General features: G+C 44.3%; 1 protein-coding gene across 1 annotated transcript; it reads right to left on the bottom strand.

Annotated features, from left to right (window-relative positions):
* Window positions 1–8,475: 8,475 nt before the first annotated feature.
* LOC124327872 (toll-like receptor Tollo) lies at window positions 8,476–13,778 on the bottom strand. The gene is made up of 2 exons (XM_046786897.1): window positions 11,064–13,778; window positions 8,476–10,967 (listed from the first exon to the last, which is right to left on the bottom strand). Exons 1-2 carry the CDS (start codon window positions 13,292–13,294, stop codon window positions 9,122–9,124), a joined length of 4,077 nt encoding a protein of 1,358 aa, XP_046642853.1. The 5' UTR covers window positions 13,295–13,778; the 3' UTR covers window positions 8,476–9,121.
* Between the last annotated feature and the right edge of the window lie 7,077 nt (window positions 13,779–20,855).

Here is a 20,855-nt window from a genome sequence, read left to right as displayed (position 1 = left end):
CTTTCTAATATTTACGCTACTCATTTGTAGATATGTAGGAAATGGAATATATCGATCAGATCAATAAAATAATCACTAACCAAATCTAATTAAAATGTCTTGTTATTCCATTATCAATCCGATTTCAAGAGATGCCAGCACACTTGAGAGGATGCCGACGCTGTATCTTATTACAACATTAGTTGAGCTCTGGGAATATTAAACCAGTTTTCGTATAGAGAAATATATTAATACAGGTATTAATATAAACATGCTTTACACATTTCAATTGCCGAATAATTTTCTCGGAATAATGCGATCGCATTTCTTCTCCCTTTTTTCATCAAAGAGAATAAATTTACATTCGATTTGAAACTTGGCATGAACAAAATTCCCATTTCTTTTAGTTCATTCCAAAAGACTTTCTTTTTCGACTATAATTGGCAAATGGAGAACCCTCGCATCTTATTTGAAATCAAAGTCTTCATCTTGATCGCGTTAAAGTGTTATGTTTTTTTTGCTGGTGCTCGATTAAAAAGATGACGTGGTCATCACAGACAAATTCCTCTTCATTTGCCATTATCCTACCAATTAGTCTCGAATAGACACACACAAGATCCGTGTTGAGTCGCCACGAAATAAAACGTTCGTCAAAATTCTTTTCTCCCAAAGGATATATTATGCGTTGGGGCTGTGATGTGACGGTGACTGGCAGAAATATGTACTATGCTCAAACGATTGGACGCGTTGATTATATAGGTAGGCTCCGTTAGAGAACATGCTATGTACAATACATTGTGTGTTGATTATTATTATGGAAAAACGAAGATAGTTTTGCTGGATGAACGAGCCTCTGAGAGAGTTGGCGGCTGGAATATCGGTTATGGAGTCATCCATCTTGTTTTCGGGCTAGAAAGAAAAGGAAAGAAAGAAAGAAAAAAAGACGCATGACAAGAATGAAAAGGGAGGCGTCTCTGACATCGGAGATGAGACGACGAGACTTTCCAGCCATTGTGCACACAATACATTTATCTATCTTTATTACTCGAACAGATATACTCCATTGTAAATTGTCGAGGTTTTTTTCTCAGGGTATTATATGTTACACAGTCGTACACATCGTCTGCGATATACGCACCAACATTGAATGGCTTTTAATGAACACAACAACTCGGCCGGTGCTCACGAGGAAGTATGAACAAGTCACAACCAAAAGTGAAGAGAGAAATTCCAAAGAAAGCGAGAAGAATGCATATACATCTACAATACGTTTTGACGAATAAAAAAGGTGAATTCACGTCCGACTCTGATGAAAGCTTGGCCATGGCTTGGCTACAAGAGAAATTAATTCACTTGCACTTCTCACTATTTCTCAAATTTCATTGTGAATATAAGCGGAGACGAAATGGAAATCTAGCGACGACTTTTATATGGTTAAAATACTTCATTATGCAAATGTTTCCCATGCATAAAGTCGAATGTCCAAATTAAATTTCTAACAGAAAGTGAAGTTCAATCAACAATTAAAAAATGCGCAAGTTGATGGGGAAACCTGAAAATCTTTTCCGAGGGAAAATGTTCGTCTCGTTTAACCGTAAAAAACAAAACAAAAATGAAAGAAAAGAAAAAAAGGAAGAAGAAGAAAGCCAGATTAACCGGAGGGAAAATTCTTCTTCTTGTCGATTCCAGGCCGGACGTACGTATATAGTGGTGCTGCGCCGCAGCAACTCCTCCCCTATCATGTTCTGGCTCTCTTCTTTTTCTTTTTTTGCCTTTTTTCTTTCATCACAAAACCATTCATCGTTTTGCCTTCTTCGTCGACCTTTTTCTCTCTCTCTCTCTCTCGTTGGCTTCAGCTTCAATCTTTTTTGTTATTTCCCTGGGAGAATAAATCATATTTGATCAGTTGATGAGTTTCGAGATGCTGGGGTTTTGCCATCATCAAAACGCCTCTTCTCCTCTCATCTAAAGAAAACACACCCTACACCACGGGAGGCCGGTCAATTATTAATTACTATCTCTATTAGTTTTATAATTGTGAATATGTTTTAAAAGGGAAATAATGTTATCGCGTTGCTTGTGCAAACAAACATCTTTTTTTTTCGGTCGGAGTTTATTCAAGAGTTTATTACTAGTTTATTATATTAGTGTACACACAAAATCAGAACTAGCAAATTCATTTTGATTTAAATCGGTGAGTGCCTGATATTTTAAAAATTCTAAACAAGTATAATAATATATCTTTTATTGAAATGAAATCATCGATTCTTTAGTGCGAACCAACGATCTAGTGCAGTAACTAGATGGCGCGTGTTTCATAATTTCCTGGGAGTGTGGCGCTAATTTTCCCATCGCCGTATTATGCAGCTCGCATATTAGAATTAGAAATTAGTTGACTTGTTTGTGAACAAACCGTCAACATGGAAATATACTGGTGTGGTCACAGAATGAGAAAACGCTCCAAACAGCTGGCCAACAGTGCTGCACCACCTCGTGCGTACCTCATGAATGCGCGTTCATGAAAACGTCAATGAATAGAATTATTGGTATGAATAATTATTTTTAACTGCGCAGTAAATTATGAAAGAACCCCGTTATTTGTGTAAATTCTTTCCCTTTTACAAAGGAAAGAAAAGGCCTAATAAGGCTTAGATTCCTTTCATTTTTGAAAAAAAAAACAGGCCAAAATATTCATCTTTAACGAGATAATAACTATCGGTATAAATGAAAGTTGCCCACGGATCGCCCAATCACATTACAGCTATTCAAGCCCTTATGAAAACTTTGGAAAGAGTCATCCAGAACAATATCCTCCTCAGCACAAAGCAACAGGAGAGCCTTCATCAGTCTTTACTTGATTCTGTTTAAATACTGAGAAGAAGAAGAAGTTCAAAAAATTACGTCGACCTATAGGCCTAGAGAAAGTTCTGTACGCATTAAAACAAAGGTGTAACTCTACCTAGGAGTTCGTAATTCTCATTTTACGACTTCCAAACTATTTTTTATTTTTCACATTTCCGAGATTCAAGTGTGAGAAGATAAAGGAAGTGATAACATTTTTAGACCTAACGTGGCAAATTATTAAATTTACGTTCTAAAAACTTGACGGGTAATTCCGAATTTAACTTGCCATAAAATAAAGGAAAGTGCTTCTGATGATTTTTCCAAGTACACCGTGTAGCCTGTAGTATGAACTCCCACACTTGACTCGGCCGTGTGACACTCTCCTGGATGAAGGTTGCTGGAGCCATTTGGTTTCAGTTTCAATTTGACGTCCTGAAAAGAAAAAGAAATGTTGGCGTGAATGAACCGAGCATTGTCTATTCTTTCTCTTTAGATTCTATTTCAAAAAAATAAATCGACTACAAGGTCAATTCGATGGTGAATAAACAATTTGATATTTCCTTATATTTTCACTTTTGTGTCCTCCCACGTAGTAGACGTTGCTATACACAATATCCCAGCCTCCTGGGGGCACTTACCACCAGCGTTTTAGTTCCGCGACCAATTTGGTGTCTGAAAAAAGAAAAAAAAACTCGGAACGCCGCGGCATGACAGCCGGATGAGATGCGTTAAAGTGTGTCCAGATATTTTCTCCTTGGGCCTTTATTTAGCTCAAAGCATTGGCAGCAGCATATCTAAACATACATTTAGAAGATCATTGCCCATGATAGTGCCATCGTAAAAAAAAAATAAAATAAAATAACAAGAAGAAAAAACTCTGTATAGAATATTATTACTATTACGATTGTAGGTCGTTTGTTAAGTCCTGAGCCTTTCAAAAATGTAAAAATCCAAAGATCCCTTTGAGGCATATTTCTTTTACATATTTTCCACGCATCGGAAAACAAAACAAAAAACAAGAAAACAAAATGGAAAAAGAATGAGTGTTGGATGACAACAGGCAGCAGTGCAGCAGCAACTATACACAGCGCTCTGATAGCTCCTGTCGTATGAATCATGACGTCACAACCTATCATCTAGCGCGCGGGGTCGGTCTTGGGGGCAATTAAGAACTTAGCCGTGAACGTGCGGACGGATTTATTAGGGTATTGTATGAGGGAGCCATTCATCATCGAATGGCATTTTGAATTAGAAATGTTGATTAGTCGGAAATGGAAAGAAAAAAAAGCAGCAGCAGCAGCTAATAGAGACTAGAGAATAAGACTATCTATCTAGCTCTAGCTATACACAATGCCAACTCTTCATTAAGTCTGAAAATAAACAACTATACACCTAATTATGGAACTGCCGGAATCGAGCATTAGATAATTGGAAGAGCAGAGCAGCACTCTTGTGTATAGAAGTTACTTGTATTACATTTCACGGGCGGATGAAGTCAACGCCATAATTCGTATCCGACACTTGGAACCGAGTGACATGCGGATGAAGTAATTTATTCCAGCCAAAACTGTTACATCCAATTCATCATTGGTTGAAAAAAAAAAACAAAAAAAAAAAACAAGAAAAGTTACACACACACAAGAAAAGGAATGATACGTAATATATGTTTACCGGTCGATAGAGACATCCAAATAAAAAAGAATGTCGGAAAAAACGACCGGCGTAAATCATTAATTGCTTTGCGAGAAAAAAAATAAGAAAAATTTAAGAGAAAACCGCAACAAGCCATCTGTTTTATGGAACTAGATACTATATAACGGCCCGATGGGCTTTTACACACACATTTGTGTGTGTGTGTGTGCTTCAATAACAAATTCGTCTATATACGAAACTGTGGGGTAGTATGTTGTGTGTAACCGCAGTGAAACTGGAAACAAATTTGGTTTCGGTTGGCCAAATTTTTAAATGCCAAAGCCAAAACACGAAGAAGAAGAAGAAGTCCAACTGCTTATAGTAATAATAAGTCGAGGAAATATATATAACGCTCTTGTTTGAAATAACCACACGCTCGTCGGTACTCGGTAGAACATATATAATTGGCACGGTGGGCTTCGTGCTGGCTTGAGACTAAAAGATCCGCCTTCCGCCGCCATTTCACGACTGGGAGAAATCTATGATACGAAATATTAAAGCCAAGCAATTGCGTTATTTCGGCTGTCTACGCCGTGAGCCATTTGGTTTTTAACGGGGCAGCAGCTGATAAATAATGAAGCAAAGGAGACTCTCGTCACCCATACACACTTTCTTGTTTCTTGTTTCTCTTCTTTATAGAACAACAATTCCAATTGAGAAGAAGAAGAAGACGAGCTCGAGGTGGTTATCTGCCCACCAGTCCCGCTCCCGCCAGCCAACCGAGTCTGGATAATGAGACCAGAATACCCCCTCATTGAAAATGTGGTTTTAAAAAGCAGAAAATAAGAAGAAGAACCCCACACACACACACACAAACAACAACAAAAAAAAACATATTTATACAATCCAAGGTTTTTCATTATTAACGAGCCGACGAGTTTTGAAGCTGCTGCTGCTGCTTGCACACGGCACACAAACAACTCTAGCTCGCTAGATATCAAGTTTCCACGAAGAGCTAGTTACGTTTTGCCCCTTCTCGACAAAATGGCCATCCCGCGCCATCATGAGAGAAAAGAAAAGAAAAAAGAAAAAAAAGTAGTAGGTATAATTTGAAAATGATCTCCAATCCTCTTAAGGCGCATTTAAAATTGTATTAGATTTCCAAACGCGCACTGTTTTGCTTTGCGCTAAGGAGACCTTTGGAACCTCTCCAACGAAGGATGGCTCCTGCTGCTGCTGCGTATTAGATCCATTGAAAGGGGCTTCTATAGAGGATAAATGGAAAAGTGGTGGCATTTTATCGATATAATATCGGGTTTCCAAATATTGAAAGAGTAGACACACATACACAGCAGGAATTACCAGGAGCTCCTTCCGCAATTTGGCAGATTACCATTTAACGGCGCGTATGATAGAGAGAGAGATGTCTATATACCATATTCAGCTGCATTGTTATATTGTGTCTGCTATTACACATGATTGTATAAACTTTGTGTGTCGAGGAAGATTCTTTATATACGTATACGTATATATACCGTCAATTATCAGGTGGAATATATTAGAGAGATGCCGGGGTCGTGATGGCGACCGCGTGATAGGATGATAATGGCTTTTAGCGTGTCACACACACACGTACATGTAGCTACACCGTTAAGATCTCTCTCTCTCCCGTACACTGCTGCAGCAATATCACACACACGCTATGGGAAAAGCTTTTTCCCATGCAACCAACAAATTGTCTATAGATTTGGCCCGGCAGATATCATAGGATAAAAGAGCTGGCCTCTCTGGTTTGTGGAGAAGAAAAAACATAACAAGAAATAAAAGTTTTTTGGGCATATATACTTTGAGATATGTATTAGATTTATACAGACAATTTGACTGGAGAATGTTTGAAATATTCCGGCCCGGGTATATATCTCGTCGCATCGTTTCTCACTCGCAACTATTTCGTCTTTTCCTGGAAAGTGTAAGGACTTTTTCAGCGATATTCCTTGTCTTATTCTTTTTTTCTCGTCTATAATATGTTATAAGACGTTACATTTAAAAACAAAAAAGGCAAAATTCTACGATATATGCACCGATAGTGCTGGGCATCTTCTTTTTTATCAATAGAAACACTATATACGACCCGGGGAAACAGTCAAATAAACAAGAAATCTGAACTTTGAATCACGATTCACGACTGCGGCCAAAATGTGTAACGAAAAGAGCTTTTTTCTCAAATTGATGATCTGTCTAGCGCCCAATATTTGTTGAAGGACAGCAGCCGAAAGAGTTGGGGGTATACACGAACTTTTTTGATTGGCTGCCCAGTTCAGCTAGTATATAGTCTGATGATTTGGCCGTCGGCGGGTCTTTTTCGCACGACGAGTGTCTCTCATCTCGTCCTCCTTGACGTCTATTCCCCAACAGGAAGAAAAAGAGAAAAAAAAAACAAATTTGAATAATTAATGTAATCTATAAACGTTCTCTTTTTTTAATAAAAAAAGTAAATTCTTTTTTGAATGGTTTAGACTGCGTTGGAATGAGATTTATTTAGAGTCTCACGGCGCTCCGTCGTTATACACACAGAGCCAGCATCACAAAGTACGACGGTATATCTCGTCTGTCGTTTTATATCTTGGCTTTAATGCGCCCTCTGATGCTCTCTCTATTGAAATCCTTGTATGGAATTGGCGAACGGGGCTCTGCTGCTGCTGCTGCTGACGTTATTCCTCTCTCTTTACTGGGAAAAACGGATATTTCTTATCGCTGTAGAAACACATTGAAAAGAGCATCACACAGACGCCAGGACTCAGTCAAAACATTTGCTTCCCTCTTTAGCTTCTCTCTCTGTGTCTGCATTCATTCCAGCGGCTAACGGTTGGAAATATTCCGGAGAATAAGATGACGGCGTGAAAAAAAAATAACAAAAATAAGAAAATGGCGTTACGCAGTATATAGTGAGAGAATAGACAGTCTAAGGAGAAATTGAAAAAAAGTAGTAGTAGTAGTTTAAATGGAAAAGGAAAACATTGGTTCAATGTCGCCCAGTCACGAAGCGATGGCGTGACGAAGAGCGGGACTTCCGTCCGCCGTTCAAGACGAAACTGCAACAACACACTTAGTGTCGTCCGTCAAGCGGGCCGATCACGAGTTGGGCGGCAATAATCATCCTACCCCCCCATGTAAATCGTTTTCGATGTTATATAAGAGATTGTTACAGCTGAAGCGACGGACGCTGGCCAGCAGCAGCACGACACACTCGCTTCATTCTCCGCCCAGCAGATTGAGAGTTAGACTGCTGGTATTTCGATGGAAAATTCAAATACAATTTGATACATTTGGAATCAGGAATTCGATAGTTTTTCCTTCTGATTTCCTCGGCCATATAAAAAATAAAGAATCTAAAAAAGCCTCTACGGGAAGAGAAAAAAAGGTCTAAGGTTTTATTATTTCTTTCCCTCGCATAGACGCGAGGTTTGAGAGTTAGCCGTAGGCTCTCGTTCTCACCCTATTTTCGTTTTTAGAAATGGGCGAGATGATCACTTCAAGCCCTCGAGATACTATACTACACACAGAGAAATCAAGAGAGAGAGAGAGAGACTCTGTCTATTGTAACTCATAAGGCCTATCCTACTATATACTATGTGTGTATACACAGACCCCTCTCTTTTTTCTTCTTCTTCTACTTCTCGGTCTATACTCTCCAGGCTATTGCAATGCTGGTCCTCCGGTTCAAAAGACCTTAACGGCTTCTCACTTCCCTTGGAAAGAGAAAAAAAAAATTAAATTAAATCAAATTGCCGTAACGATTTCAAGTTCTGGGTTTCTTATATCTCCCCTCTTCTTTTCTTCTTTTTTCTCTCTCTCTCTCGAGCTTCTAATAGGTTAAAAGACAATTTGAGTAAATCTCTGGGTCCCTCCTTGTTGTGTTTCCAAGTATAAGTCAAGCAGTCCGTCGACAAAGGCATATAGAAACAAAGAAACCAAATCTCTAAATATTTTTGAAAAATAAAATAAAAAATGAAATTGTAATTCATGATTTTCTTTTTTTTATTTCGGGATAGGAAACTATCTGATAAGGATCGTTTCTAGCGGATGGTAATTTTGTAGTTGCTTTAAATAGAGCGATATATTCAATTTACACATCAAAAGTTGAATCGAATGCACGAAACGGAATTATATACTGGACAACACGAACAAATACATATAACTCCAACTCAACAGACTGTACTGACAAAACACTCGATAAGACGTGATGGGGCGCGAAAAGTTATGTTTTTAAAATAACGTTTCATCGAAAACATTTGACTCAAACTTTGTAAAATAATAATAGAATTTGTTTGTTTGTTTTTTACTGTAGAAAAAAATCCATCGACACACAATCTAAAAAAAAACAAAAAATTATGGACAAGACTTGGAGAGAAAATGATACACGAGAAGGAAGGGGATTATATGCACAAGGGGTGGGGGTGGGGGAAATATCACAAGATCGTTAATCGGATTTTAACGAATTTGAATGTTGATACGAAAAATGAAATTTCATTTTCCTTCTTCTTCTTTCTTTTTTATTTAATGGCGATACGAATCGTGTATATAGGAGAAAGGGAGGGGGGATGGGGGAATTCAATATCACAATGACGTGCAAGAAAATATATTAATACCAGCCGGACCAGTCTGTTCAGCCGCTCATGTTGAGCGTGACGGTTCTCGGCGGAATGGTGACGTTGCAAGGCCGGGAAGCGCTGCGCTGCTGGTGCAGGTGCATCTGGTGGGCCGCCATGGCCGCCGAAGTGGCGGCCATCGGGGCCGCAGTCATCGTGTTGATCATGGGACCGCCACCGCAAGGACGCACAGATTTGTGCGTCGTCTGCTGGTGTTGCGCCTGCTGCTGCTGCTGGGCCCGGCTGGGCTGCTGGACGGGATCGGGCAGAGCGAACCGGAGTTTATCCCAGAATCCGTCCTCGCCCCACTGCAGGTAGGTGTTGGTCTTGAGATAAAGTTTCAAGTCGGCGTCCAGGTCCTTGTGGGTCACGTCGCCAATGAGGATGACGATGAGCCGTTTGGTCTGCTTGGCGCTTTTCGTCTGCTGCTGCTGGCAGTGGCGCGACGTGCCAAAGAGCTGGTGCAGGGCCGACTTGTACTCGAAGCGGCACCACTCGGCCTTGATGAAGTTGGGCGAGATGATCATGACGGTGCGGCGCGACGAGTCGACGGCCTGGCTGATGGTCTCCGACAGTCCGTAAGCCCCGCCGCCAGACGGGCAGTCGCGGTGCTGCAGGCAGAGCTTGTAGGTCGGCGAGCCGTACTCCAAATTGGTGGCCAGCATCTGCTGGACGAAAGCGTCGTCTTTGGCGCTGTACGAGAGGAAAGCGTCGAAGAGTTTGCTGTCGGGCGTGGCCGCCGAGCCGCCGCTGCCACTGCCGGACGCCCAGAGGCGCAGGCCGTAGCGGGCGTGACACCAGACGCGCACTGGCTGCCGGTAGATGAAGACGAACAGGATGATGAGCGTGACGGCGATGAAGGCCACCAGAGTCGTCACCAACAGCGGCAGATAGTCCTGGATGACGCGCTGCTGGACGATGGTCGTGGCCGACGGAGTCGGACTGACGCAGAGGCCCAGGCTGCGGTTGGAGCTGCGGTTGGAGCCTCCCTCCAGCACTTCCGGCATCAGGACGGGCAGACTGGAGACGACGGAATCGCGCTCGTTGGTCACGCAAATCAACTGGCTGGCGTCGGAGACTTTGGGGCCGGCCGTGTGCAGGGCCGTCCGCAATTCGGCCAGGAAAAGGCAGTCGCAGCTCCACGGATTGTCGTTGAGCGTCAGGGCGTTGAGCTCCGGTGCGTTGGAGAGGAGATTCCAGACGGGGAAATCGACCAGCCGATTACCGTCCAGCCTGAGCACCTGCAGGTGTTTCAGGGCCGAAAACGTCCGGTTCTGGATGGAAGTGATGGCGTTGTTGTGCAGGTAGAGCTCCCGCAGCGACTCCAGGTCGCTAAACTCGAACCCTTCCAGCGTGCGGATGCGATTGTCTTCCAGGTGGAGGACGTAGAGGCCGCGCAGTCCGTTGAAGGTCCGGTTGTGGATGATCTCGACTCCACTGGAGTTGAGGAAGAGCAGACGCAGGTTCTTGCGCCCGATGAACTTGTGGGAGGAGAGAGCGCGGAGCTGGGCCCCGTCCAGGTACAATTCCGTCACGTCCATGGGGATCCTCTCGGGCAGGTTGGGGTGAGATCCGCCGGAGCAGTCGACGATGTTGGCCGACCAGGACTGGTCGTGGTAGCAGGTGCAGTTGGTCGGGCAGGTCATCTCGCAGTCACAGGCGTCAAAGTCGCAGCAGTGGCACAGGGCGAAGCAGTGCGTCTCGTAGGTGCACAGGAAGTTGGACGGGGTCGCCTCCACCAGCGGCACATAGGAGCGCTGAGGCCGGCTGCTGTGCAGCAGACGGCAGTAGATGCCTTCCAGGTCCATGACGCGCGGATGCTGGCGCAGGTGGTCGGGCGTGTTGATTCGCTGCAGCCACTCCCTGGACATCCCAAAAAAGAAAAGAAAAATTCCAAGAAAAAATAAATAACCTGGACGGACAAAATAAAGATTTCATTTTTTGGTTTGCTGGACTTACATGTTGCAATCGCACTGGAACGGGTTGCCGCCGATGTAGAATTCGGGTAAAGGACGGCCGTCAGAGGTGGGCGAGATGCGGAGGGCGTTCTGGTCGAGATCGGCGATGTGGTTGGCGTAGAGATCGACGCGGGTCAGGTTATCCTTGCGGAAGAAGGTGTACGGCTGGACGGAGGAAATCAGGTTGTCGTTGAGCGAGAGCACCTGCAGACTGTCGGGCAGCATGCTGGCCGTCAGCTCCGTCAGTCGGTTGAAACTGGCGTCCAGCGTCTGCAGCGAGAGCTGGTCGTCCAGCTGGAAATAGTTGCCCAGCTCGGGGATGTGGTTCAAGTGCATGTCCAGCCACTGCAGCGACTTGGGGATGAGGGCGTAGTCGAAATGGGCCAACCGGTTGTCGCTGACGTTGAGCCACACCAAGTTGGGCAGAGAGTGGAACAGCCCAGTCAGGTCGGTCAGCTCGTTGGCGTCCAGCCGGACGGCCTGCAGCAGCGGATTCTGACTGAAGGCTCCCTCCTCCACGGCGGCGATTTGATTCTTGGACAAGTTGAGGATCCGCAAGCTGGGCAGACTGGCGAACGTCGCCCGGCTGACGTTGCCGATCTGATTGTCCAGCAGCCTCAAGCTGGACAGCTCCTTCATACCGTTGAGAACGGCGTAGTCGAAGCCGACCAGTCGATTCTCGCCAAGGTCCAGTGACTGGAGTCGAGTGAGACTGGCCAGGGCGACGGGCACCGAAGGCAGGTTGTTGCCGCTCAGGTTCAAATCCTGCAGCTGGGTCGTATTAGCCAGGGCTTCCGGATCGATCCGCTCGATTAAATTGTTGTCCAGCGCCAGGATGGACAGCGAGTTGAGATTGGCCATCAGCTGGCCGTCCAGCCTCGTCAAACGGTTACGCGACAAGATGAGCGTGTGCAGATGAGGCAGGGAGCCGAAAATGCCTTCCGGCAGACTTTCCAGCATGTTGCCGTCCAGGCGGAGGATTTGCAAGTTGGTCAAATCGGAGAAAAGAGTCGAGTCCAGTCGGGAGATGCGGTTGTTGTGAAGACTAAGGACGGCCAGGCGGAAGAGGCCGCTCAGGGTCGTCGGATCGAACGAGGAGGCCGTCAGTTGATTTTCCGACAGGTCCAGCACCAGCAATTTGCTCAATCCGCTCAACAATCCGGGCGCCAAAACGGTGAGGCCGTTGGCGCTGACGTAGAGCTCGGCCAAGTGCTCGGCGCTGGACGAGAGGAGGCCCGGCGGCAGTGAGGTCAACTGATTGCCGGCCAGATTGATGAGCCGGAGTGAAGTCAGGCCGATGAGACTGTTGTCGTCAACACTGACCAGGCCGTTGCCCTGGAGGTGGAGCTCCTCCAGTTGTGTCCAGTTGGCCAGCGATCGGACGGGCAGAGTGACTAAGCGATTGTAGGACATGTCCAGCACTTTGAGGGACTGGAGACATCCGCCGCGGTTGGCTTCCGGCCTTGTCCAGAGTAGATCGCTCAATCGATTGCCCGTCAGATTGAGTTGGACGAGCTTGTCCAGGGCGCAGAGAGACGGGCGGGGCAGTGAGCGGATGTCGTTGAGGGCCAGATCGAGCGACTCCAACGATCGGACGTCGTTGAGCAATTGATCGGAAATGGTGAGCGACGTTCCGGGCCAGTCGGCGTTCCTGGTCTGGATGCGGAGCTGGCGGAGTTTGGCCAGTCCCTGGAGCGACTTGGCCGGCAGATCGGAGAGCCGACACGAGTCCAAGTGGAGCCATTCCAGGTGAGGGAAGGCGGCAAAGGCCGAGGTGGGCAAGATGACTGGATAGGCCGTCGAGTCGGCGCACTCGACCCACAATCCTTTGGTCGACTGCTGTTCCAGGCCGCGGCCCAGGGAGCCACTGGTCCAGTCGGGATTGAAGGCCCGGAAGCGACAGTGAAGGCTGCTGGATGTGCCCTCCGCATTGGTTTCACTGATTTGACATCCGTCGGCGGCTGGCGAGACGACGAGGCCGGTGGTCGGGCGGAACAAACAGCAGACGGTCACGGTCAAGACAATCAGGAGACGGACAATTCCGCGATGGTGGTGGAGAGGAGTAGGGGAGCTGGGGCTAGGCATTTTCCGCCGGTCTCTATGCACTGACCAACAACTGGCAAAAGGCATCCAGCTGGACGTTGGAGGGGTTTTGTGACGGGCGACCGTGACGGATTCCTTTTCCGTCGAATGTACCAAATTCATCGGCCGGCTGGACGACACCAGCGACATTGACTTTTCTTTTGCCCCTTTTCAATGCAGGTCAACCCAAATGAAATATAAAAAGAGACCCGACACGAGGTGTTTTGTTCAAAAAATGCCACACACACACCCACACACACCACACACGCAGAGAGAGAGAGAGAGGAGTGAAGAATCAATGGGCAGATGTCAAACGAACACAACGAAAATCATGTCGAGTTAACGGCGATTTCCGGGCCATCAATTCATTTGCCCTTTTCGCACGCAGTTCATTCGAACCCAAAAATATCACGTGAAACAAATGAAACGTTGAACTTGTTGAACTTGTCACTGGCTCCCACACTGTTAGGCCTTTCTTTGAAATGATCAAATAATATCGTCAGATAAGGTGCGCACAATAATCAAACCGAAAAACGATTAATCCGAATGGCACTCGAAAAATGTTGAAATTTCAAAAAAAACACCACGAGCGTAAATAGAAACACGACTGTGTGGAACGACAGTTGGGCGACGACTGAAGGACGATGGCCGACTCGCCAGCATTCCCATTCGCTCGGCACTTGGGCACTTGGGCCAGTGTCGGATGGGTGCGCCTCTAGCGGAGAAATAAGGAACTTGGCTATTTGGCCGACGGGGCTTTTGCCGTGGAGCTTGGGAGGGCGAACTAGTCGAGACTCGAGAGGAGAGCTAGAATTGCTTGGCGCAGCTCTTTTTATTCTTCTCTTCCCATTGGGTCGGTCGCCGGCTTCTTTTTCTATCCAGAAAGAGAGAAGAAGAAAGAGGGGTCCAGCGGATTCTTCTTTCTTCTGTGGTTTCATCCGTCTTCTCTTTTCTCTTCTTCTTCTTCTTCTTCTTCTTCTTCTGATTTCTTCTGAGGCAAGTCTCCACCCCCCTTTACCTGCCATGATTTGTCATACCTGTGTGAACCCTGAGGGGAGTAGCTCCGGGCCCCTCGCTCGCCAGCGTATCTACATGTTTATTTTAATGCGCATAAATACCAGGTAGACGTTTGGGTGAGGAGGTGGGTGGAGGGGGGGGGATGAGGTAGAAGAAGGAGGAACCAAAAAGGAGAGAAACGAGAAAGACAGAGACGGGAAACCGGTTGTTGTTGTTGTTGTTGTTGTTGTTGTTGCTGGTCTAATAAAGTGAAGGTGCTGCTCCTTTTTTCTTTTTTTCTCTTTTTTTGTGGCCGTTCACTTGTTGAGGCTCCGAGTTGGCAATCAGCTGGGAGAGAGAGAAAGAGACGACCCTGCTGATTCACACAATATGATTATCTTTTTAAACCGGAGACACCGCCCCTCGATACCTAACACACAGTTCTCAGTCGGACAATTGGATCAATTTTTATTTTTTTGTTTTTTTATTCGTCTCTTTTTTGATCAAATAATCACGCGGGAAAATGAAGAGACAACCGGGCCACTGCCACTACTAACCACCAACCAACTAACCAACCCCCAAAAAATGATAATAATATTAGAACTTGGAAATGTTTGACGGGTTCACGGTTGGATGAAGATGATGACAGAGCAGCTCTCTCCATATAGATATAGAGTGTCGACCAAGGATGATGGCCTTCTTTATTCTTATTCTTATTTTTCCTTGACGGGCACGCAATAATATACACAAGTCCGTCATCTTTTCTCGGACAATTCATTTGACTTTTTTCTCTTTCTTTTCTTTTCTTTTCTTTTCCATCCACCAGCCCAAAGGAATTTCACCTTTTCTTTTTTCTTGTTGGTGTATATCAATTGTGTGTCTAATTTCGTCTTCTCAACAAGTCGTAACAGTCTATTTAGACTGTGGCCACAGCGCTGAAACGATTGCGTCGACCTCAATTCTTGATGAGCCAATAAAAAAATACAAATAAAAGAAACAAAAAAAGAGACGAATGTTTTAAACATTTTTTTTTTATTTTATTTTTTTCCTGGAAATGGATTAAGGAGGTGCTGCCCGATGGGAGCGTTTTTTTTTCGTTCGAGATCCTTGTCGAAAAGTTTTTTGAGAATGAATCGCGACTTTTGTTATTTTTTGGTGTTGTTCGGTTTCATTGATTCAATTTTTTGATTTATAGATTTCCTTTATCTAGGAAAACTCTTTGGGATTTGTCTTTGGCCAGCTGTCCGTCAGTTGGCATGACTCGAGGAAACGGTCATTTGCATATCGTACAGATCCGTGAAATGTTTTTGATCGGATACACAAAAAAATGGGACCCCGTGAAATATTGAAATTTCACTGGAATTTCAATTTTTGCCTTGAAAAGCTTCTGCGAGTTTTTCCGGTCGACTTATCTTTGTAACGAATCAAGCGGATAGGTCAGAATCCTTACATCTTCATCCCGCTGTGACTTTATATAAAAAGAGAGATTGAATCAAAAACCGTTTTTTGGGAGGGTTTTGGTGCAGCGCAGCTTGAATGAAAAAAAAAATGGACATTCCAGCACTGGCTGTTTATTATTGGCCAGCACGACCAGGTGCTGGCGGACTGGTATATATTTTCTCGTGCGACTACATCGCCCAATAACGATTGGATATTTTTATATTGACGCCATCAACATCATCGCGTCGCGTAGGAAGATATGAGAAAAAGCGAAAGGAGATAGACTCGATTTCGTCACGAAATATCTTGGCCATATACGATCGGACATTATGCAAATATAAACAAACAAAAAAGAAGGGCATTTGACGGGTTTTTTTCTTGTCTATTCCATAGCAATCCACAGTCAAGAAGTTTTGGAGAACGACCGACATTTGCGTGTGCGCCCATCTCTCCCCCTCACAAAAGTTTCCCAACTGGAAACAACTCGGCTCAAGTCGTGAGACATTTTGAATTGAATATAACAGGAGAGAGAAAAAGGCAAGAATGAGGTAGCCATTTCATCTTTCCTATGCACAAGGCAAGGCTATCCAAGGAGTTAGGCTATAGCTGCTGGACGAAATATATAAGAAAAGAGCCTATATTCCGTCCAGCCTGGCTATTGTGTCCGTCCTGCTCGCTCGGCTGAAGCGCAGGAGCAGCAGCAACCGGCCAGCAGCGATATATAATACACAATTGAAATAAACAGTGTGTTGTATGTGTACGGGATAATGCGCCTATACAATAAGAAGAAGAAGAAGAAGACGGAAAAATCGTCGAAAAAATAATCTAAGGAAGGCCAAAATGCTGCTGGGTTGTTGTGACACAGACTGCCGACTGTCTGGCATTTATAATACACACACAATGGCCAGAATATATACACACACAGAGAGAGAAGAGCAGCAGCAGCAGCAGCAGTTTTTATTCTTTAATGGATAAGTCAAGGTTGAATCTCATTGCACGGCGGATATAGCCGTGGGGTAGCTCGCAAAGAGCCCTCTCTCGTAACAAGGCTCCTGCCATGAACCTGTCGCCCCGAGCTCTGGGGCTAAATCGGCTCCTCCTCTGGAATAAAGAAAAAATATAAATAAAAGAAAAAAAAAGTTGTTGGCTGGGCACTGCATAGGCACCTCCTGATGGATTAGATATTTTTGTGGCCGGAGAGTTGCGCGGCCTAAAAGTCGTCAGATGAGAAAAATTTGACTTTATTTTGGCGTGGAGGTTAAAAGAAAAGTTGGGCCTCATCTCTTATTGGTCGGGGTCAAAATGTTTCAGAGCTATTCGACATCTCAATATGTTGCGCTCGGAAACTTGTTAGTCATTCAAAAGTGAACAGCATTTGTTTTTCCCCCCACAGCTGCCAATCCATCAGCAGGTAGTAGGGAAAATATTATTAAGTAGGTAAATGCGTGGCGAAATTGTTGCAAGCTTCGAACAATAGATACACATTCCACAGGGTATTATATTATATATTTTCCTTTGGTTTGCTTTTCCCTTTTGGTCTAACCAAAAGAAAAAAGAAGACGATCATTCTTCGCCAATTCGTTCTCCTCCCAGTTGCATTAGAAAAGAAAAGAAGAAACCAAAATCTATATACATATAGAAATAAATTTATTTTTTCTTTCCTCATCTACTTCATTTAACGCATACATACTATATAGCCGTCTGTGAATATAAATATCTAATATCCAAAGAAAAATAGACCAGAACGCCAAAAGTTGGGTCGGGGAGGAGCTGTAGCGCACAGCTGGGGATGTTTTTTTCCTTCTTCTCCTCTTGGCTTTCTCTTCTTTATTATTTAAGATGTTGGCATGGATAATGTCAGACTCACGACTGGCCATTTTCGTTGAACTATAGCTCTGGATATAACGTGGTAGTGGTGGTGGTGGTGGCCGGGGCGGTGGAAGAAGAAGAAGACGAAAAAAACATACAACAAGCAACAACGACCAAATAATAAAACTCGTAGTCACTGACCCCGATCCACTCGAAATGGTGGTATTATTCCGGCTTCATCATCCTCTCGTATACACGTCATTCTTCTTTTTCTTCTGCTTTTTTCATGTAGAAAATAATATACAACTAGACTTTTTATCAGGAAAAAAAGAAATAAATAAATACGACTCGCAGTTGTACATCAGAGATGAAACTGCGCGATCGGCTAGCTAGAGCTAGAGCTAGAGCTAGAGCCCAGCGGTATAGAGAAATATATACATACGAACAACAGAGAGTCGCAAGAGCAGCTGGGCACATTTCAAAAAGTCATCACCAGATGCAGATGGCACGTCTAGCGCGGTTGGCTCTCTGCGCGCGTATCTCTCCTCGCGGGAAGTTGCTTATATTGCATTATGATTATTATATAATAATCATATTTCCGTATTTTATGACGACTCGGGCTGGATGAGATGGCGCCCAGACCCGTGTGTGTGCGCTGTATACCACCACCATCACAAGAAGTTGATCCAAAGTCTCGCCGGGCAAACAAAAAACAAAATCACAGAGAAAATCCCAAACTTTTTTTTTGTTGTTTTCCAGCAGCGGCTCAGCCCGTCTAATACAAACTAATGTCGAGGTATATAATCCCAAGACAGCCATACAACTACGCTGCGTCGGCATCGGCCCAGCAATAATACTGCACAACTTTTTTTCCCCAGTCTGTTACGTAAATTTATTGCATTATATTTTGTAAGGTATGACAAAAGAAGCGCTCAACTTTTTGTCCTTCTTCCACCCACCCAGCGACGTCCATAGAGTGCTGGAATGCAGAGATATACAGTAATATAATATCCAGCGCGCCAGAGTCTCTCGTAATAATAATAATCCGTTTGTCTCAATATATTTAAATGACACCCAAAAGTCTCATCAAGGCACTGAATCTCCAGTCCTTATTACGTACCAGACTTTCTTTTCTCTCTTTCTCTCTTTCTTTGATAATACCAAAGAGAGTCACTTGTATAAGATGATGGCGTTGAGTGACGTGTATTGCAGACTCTTTTTCTTTTTCTCTGCACATATATGTGAAGCTGTTGGCTGGCCACGACCAGCAGCGCCGTATATATACACGTCGGTCTAACGAGTCAAACGACACACGCACAAAGTCCCTGTCGTCGCAATATCTAACAAGGCAGCGGTGGTGGTGACAGCTGGGGGCTGCCAGTTTCTCTCTCTTCTCATTCGTCTATTTCTTGTTTTTTTTTTCTTTTCCAGCAGCCAGAGAATTCATGCATCACCGGAGACCAGACTGCCAAACAATCAGTCTGTAATTGTTGAGAGACGGGCCGACACCACCAAAAAGGAACGACGCAACTGCAACAGCAGCAGCAGAGAGTCTCTCTGTCAAACCGGCGCGAGTTGGTGGTGGGAGGAAGTTGATTATAACTTCCCTTATTCTTGCACACATGTAACAAAAGGGAATATAAGTTGAGCCCCTGCCAGTGTATATAATACCCATCAACATTCAAATAGAATATATCTCACCGTTTATTATTTCTTTTTCTTGTCCAATTATATATTTTTCTCTGGTAGACTATCGGGATAAGCTCATATGTCCTTTTATACTATAATATAATGTCGAGAGATAGACCGGCATGATTAGCATGTGCTGGAGGGGGTGTCAATCTATTGTGTTTGTTGTATAACGAGGGGGGAAAACGGAGAAGAAGATCATCCGCATCTATTTTTTGTATATTTTCTTCTTCTTCCTTTCGATGACGGTTATAATATTTCTTCTCCCATCTATTTTTTGGAGGGGGTTTGTATTGTGTGTCTATAGAAATGTTGCTCGTCATTTCGCTGCTTATTATAGACCTCGAAGGGGCTGGCGATAGAAATAAAAAAAATGGTTATGTAAACTATTCAGTTATTTGGTTAGACGCTGTTTGCTGTTGTTGTATTACAATTGTCGTCTCTCGACAGTCATCCTCCTCCACCTTCTTCTTTGCTGCTTGAAATTCTCGCCTATGTCATCGCCCCGTGAAACCTGTTTGCCCCCCCCCCCCCCAACCAACTTCCTCCCGTCCAACCAAACAAACAAACAACCCCTCAAAAAACAACAACACCAGAAAATGTAGGAAAAAGAAAAGAAAGTGGAAAAAAGAAAAAAAACCATTTGGGCTATTATCGCGTTTTTATTTGTTCAATGCTGCAACCTCTTGGTTGCCCGTCCATATATTATTAACTATGGATGGAGAGCCTTGCCTTCTCCCTTACGTGTGTGTGTGTGTGTGTCTAATTGCGGCGGGAGGGCCGGTGGGGGTGGTATGTATATATAGGAGGAGGGAGGTGGTTTATGAAAAACAATCGGCAAAGCAAAGAGAGACGGGCAAATCAAAAAAGGGCCAACCCATGCGCCAGGGAAAACAACAAAAGAGGGTGTGGACTGGGCGATCATGTATATATGTGTATGTGTGAGCAGCAGCTAGCTAGCTAGCCCCGGTCGCTATATACTGGGCTGGATGGGAAAAAGAAAACAACAACCCAAGCAACAACAACTACAACAACAACGCCGACGATCTGTTGCGATGGGATGATGTGCGTGAAATTTGCTGCGTGATGGATGGGCCGTGTGTGTGTGGATCGCGGCAAACAACAACGAAAGGAAGGAAGGAAAGAAAGAAAATAATCATCCAAAAAAAAAAAAAAAGACTATTGTTTTTCTTGTTGTTGTTGTACCACGACAAAAGTCAAGAGGCCGGAATAAAATAAAAGAAAAATGAAAGAAAAGAAAAGAAACGGAGAAATGGTGAGAAAGGAAAAAAAGGGAAAATATTTCTAAAGAAACAACGACAACAGCAACAACAACAACAACAACAACCCTGCTGGCTGTGATTCCCAACAACCCAACGGGGCCATATCAACGTATAGCGAGCTCCTGGGCCGCACATGCACAGCCCCGGCCGGCATCAACGTGCTGGCGCGCACCGCTGATTATATCCAGCCCCCAACACACACAAAAACCAACAAGTATCAACCCCCTCCATCTCTCTTCTTCTTCCTCTTATTCTTCTTCTTCTTTTGACTTTTGGGTTTCGTCCTTCTTTTTCTTTAAAGAAAGAAAGAAGAAGAGGAAATGTTGGCGTGTTGTTCCACCTGACTGCCCGGCTGACGGCCAGAGTGACGCTACGTTTTGGCACTTTTTTGTCGTCCAAGGAAAGACAAACTCCAGCGATGGATGAGACGAGAGAAAATCCGCTATTGCGAAAAAAAATATTTATCCTCCTATTAGCTCCACTTTTTTTAATAT

The sequence above is a fragment of the Daphnia pulicaria genome, chromosome 2 (genome assembly GCF_021234035.1).
Source record: "Daphnia pulicaria isolate SC F1-1A chromosome 2, SC_F0-13Bv2, whole genome shotgun sequence".
NCBI classification, from domain to species: Eukaryota; Metazoa; Arthropoda; class Branchiopoda; order Diplostraca; family Daphniidae; genus Daphnia; species Daphnia pulicaria.
The sequence above is the reverse complement of the archived record's forward strand: the minus strand, read 5'-3'. Positions and strand labels throughout refer to the sequence as shown.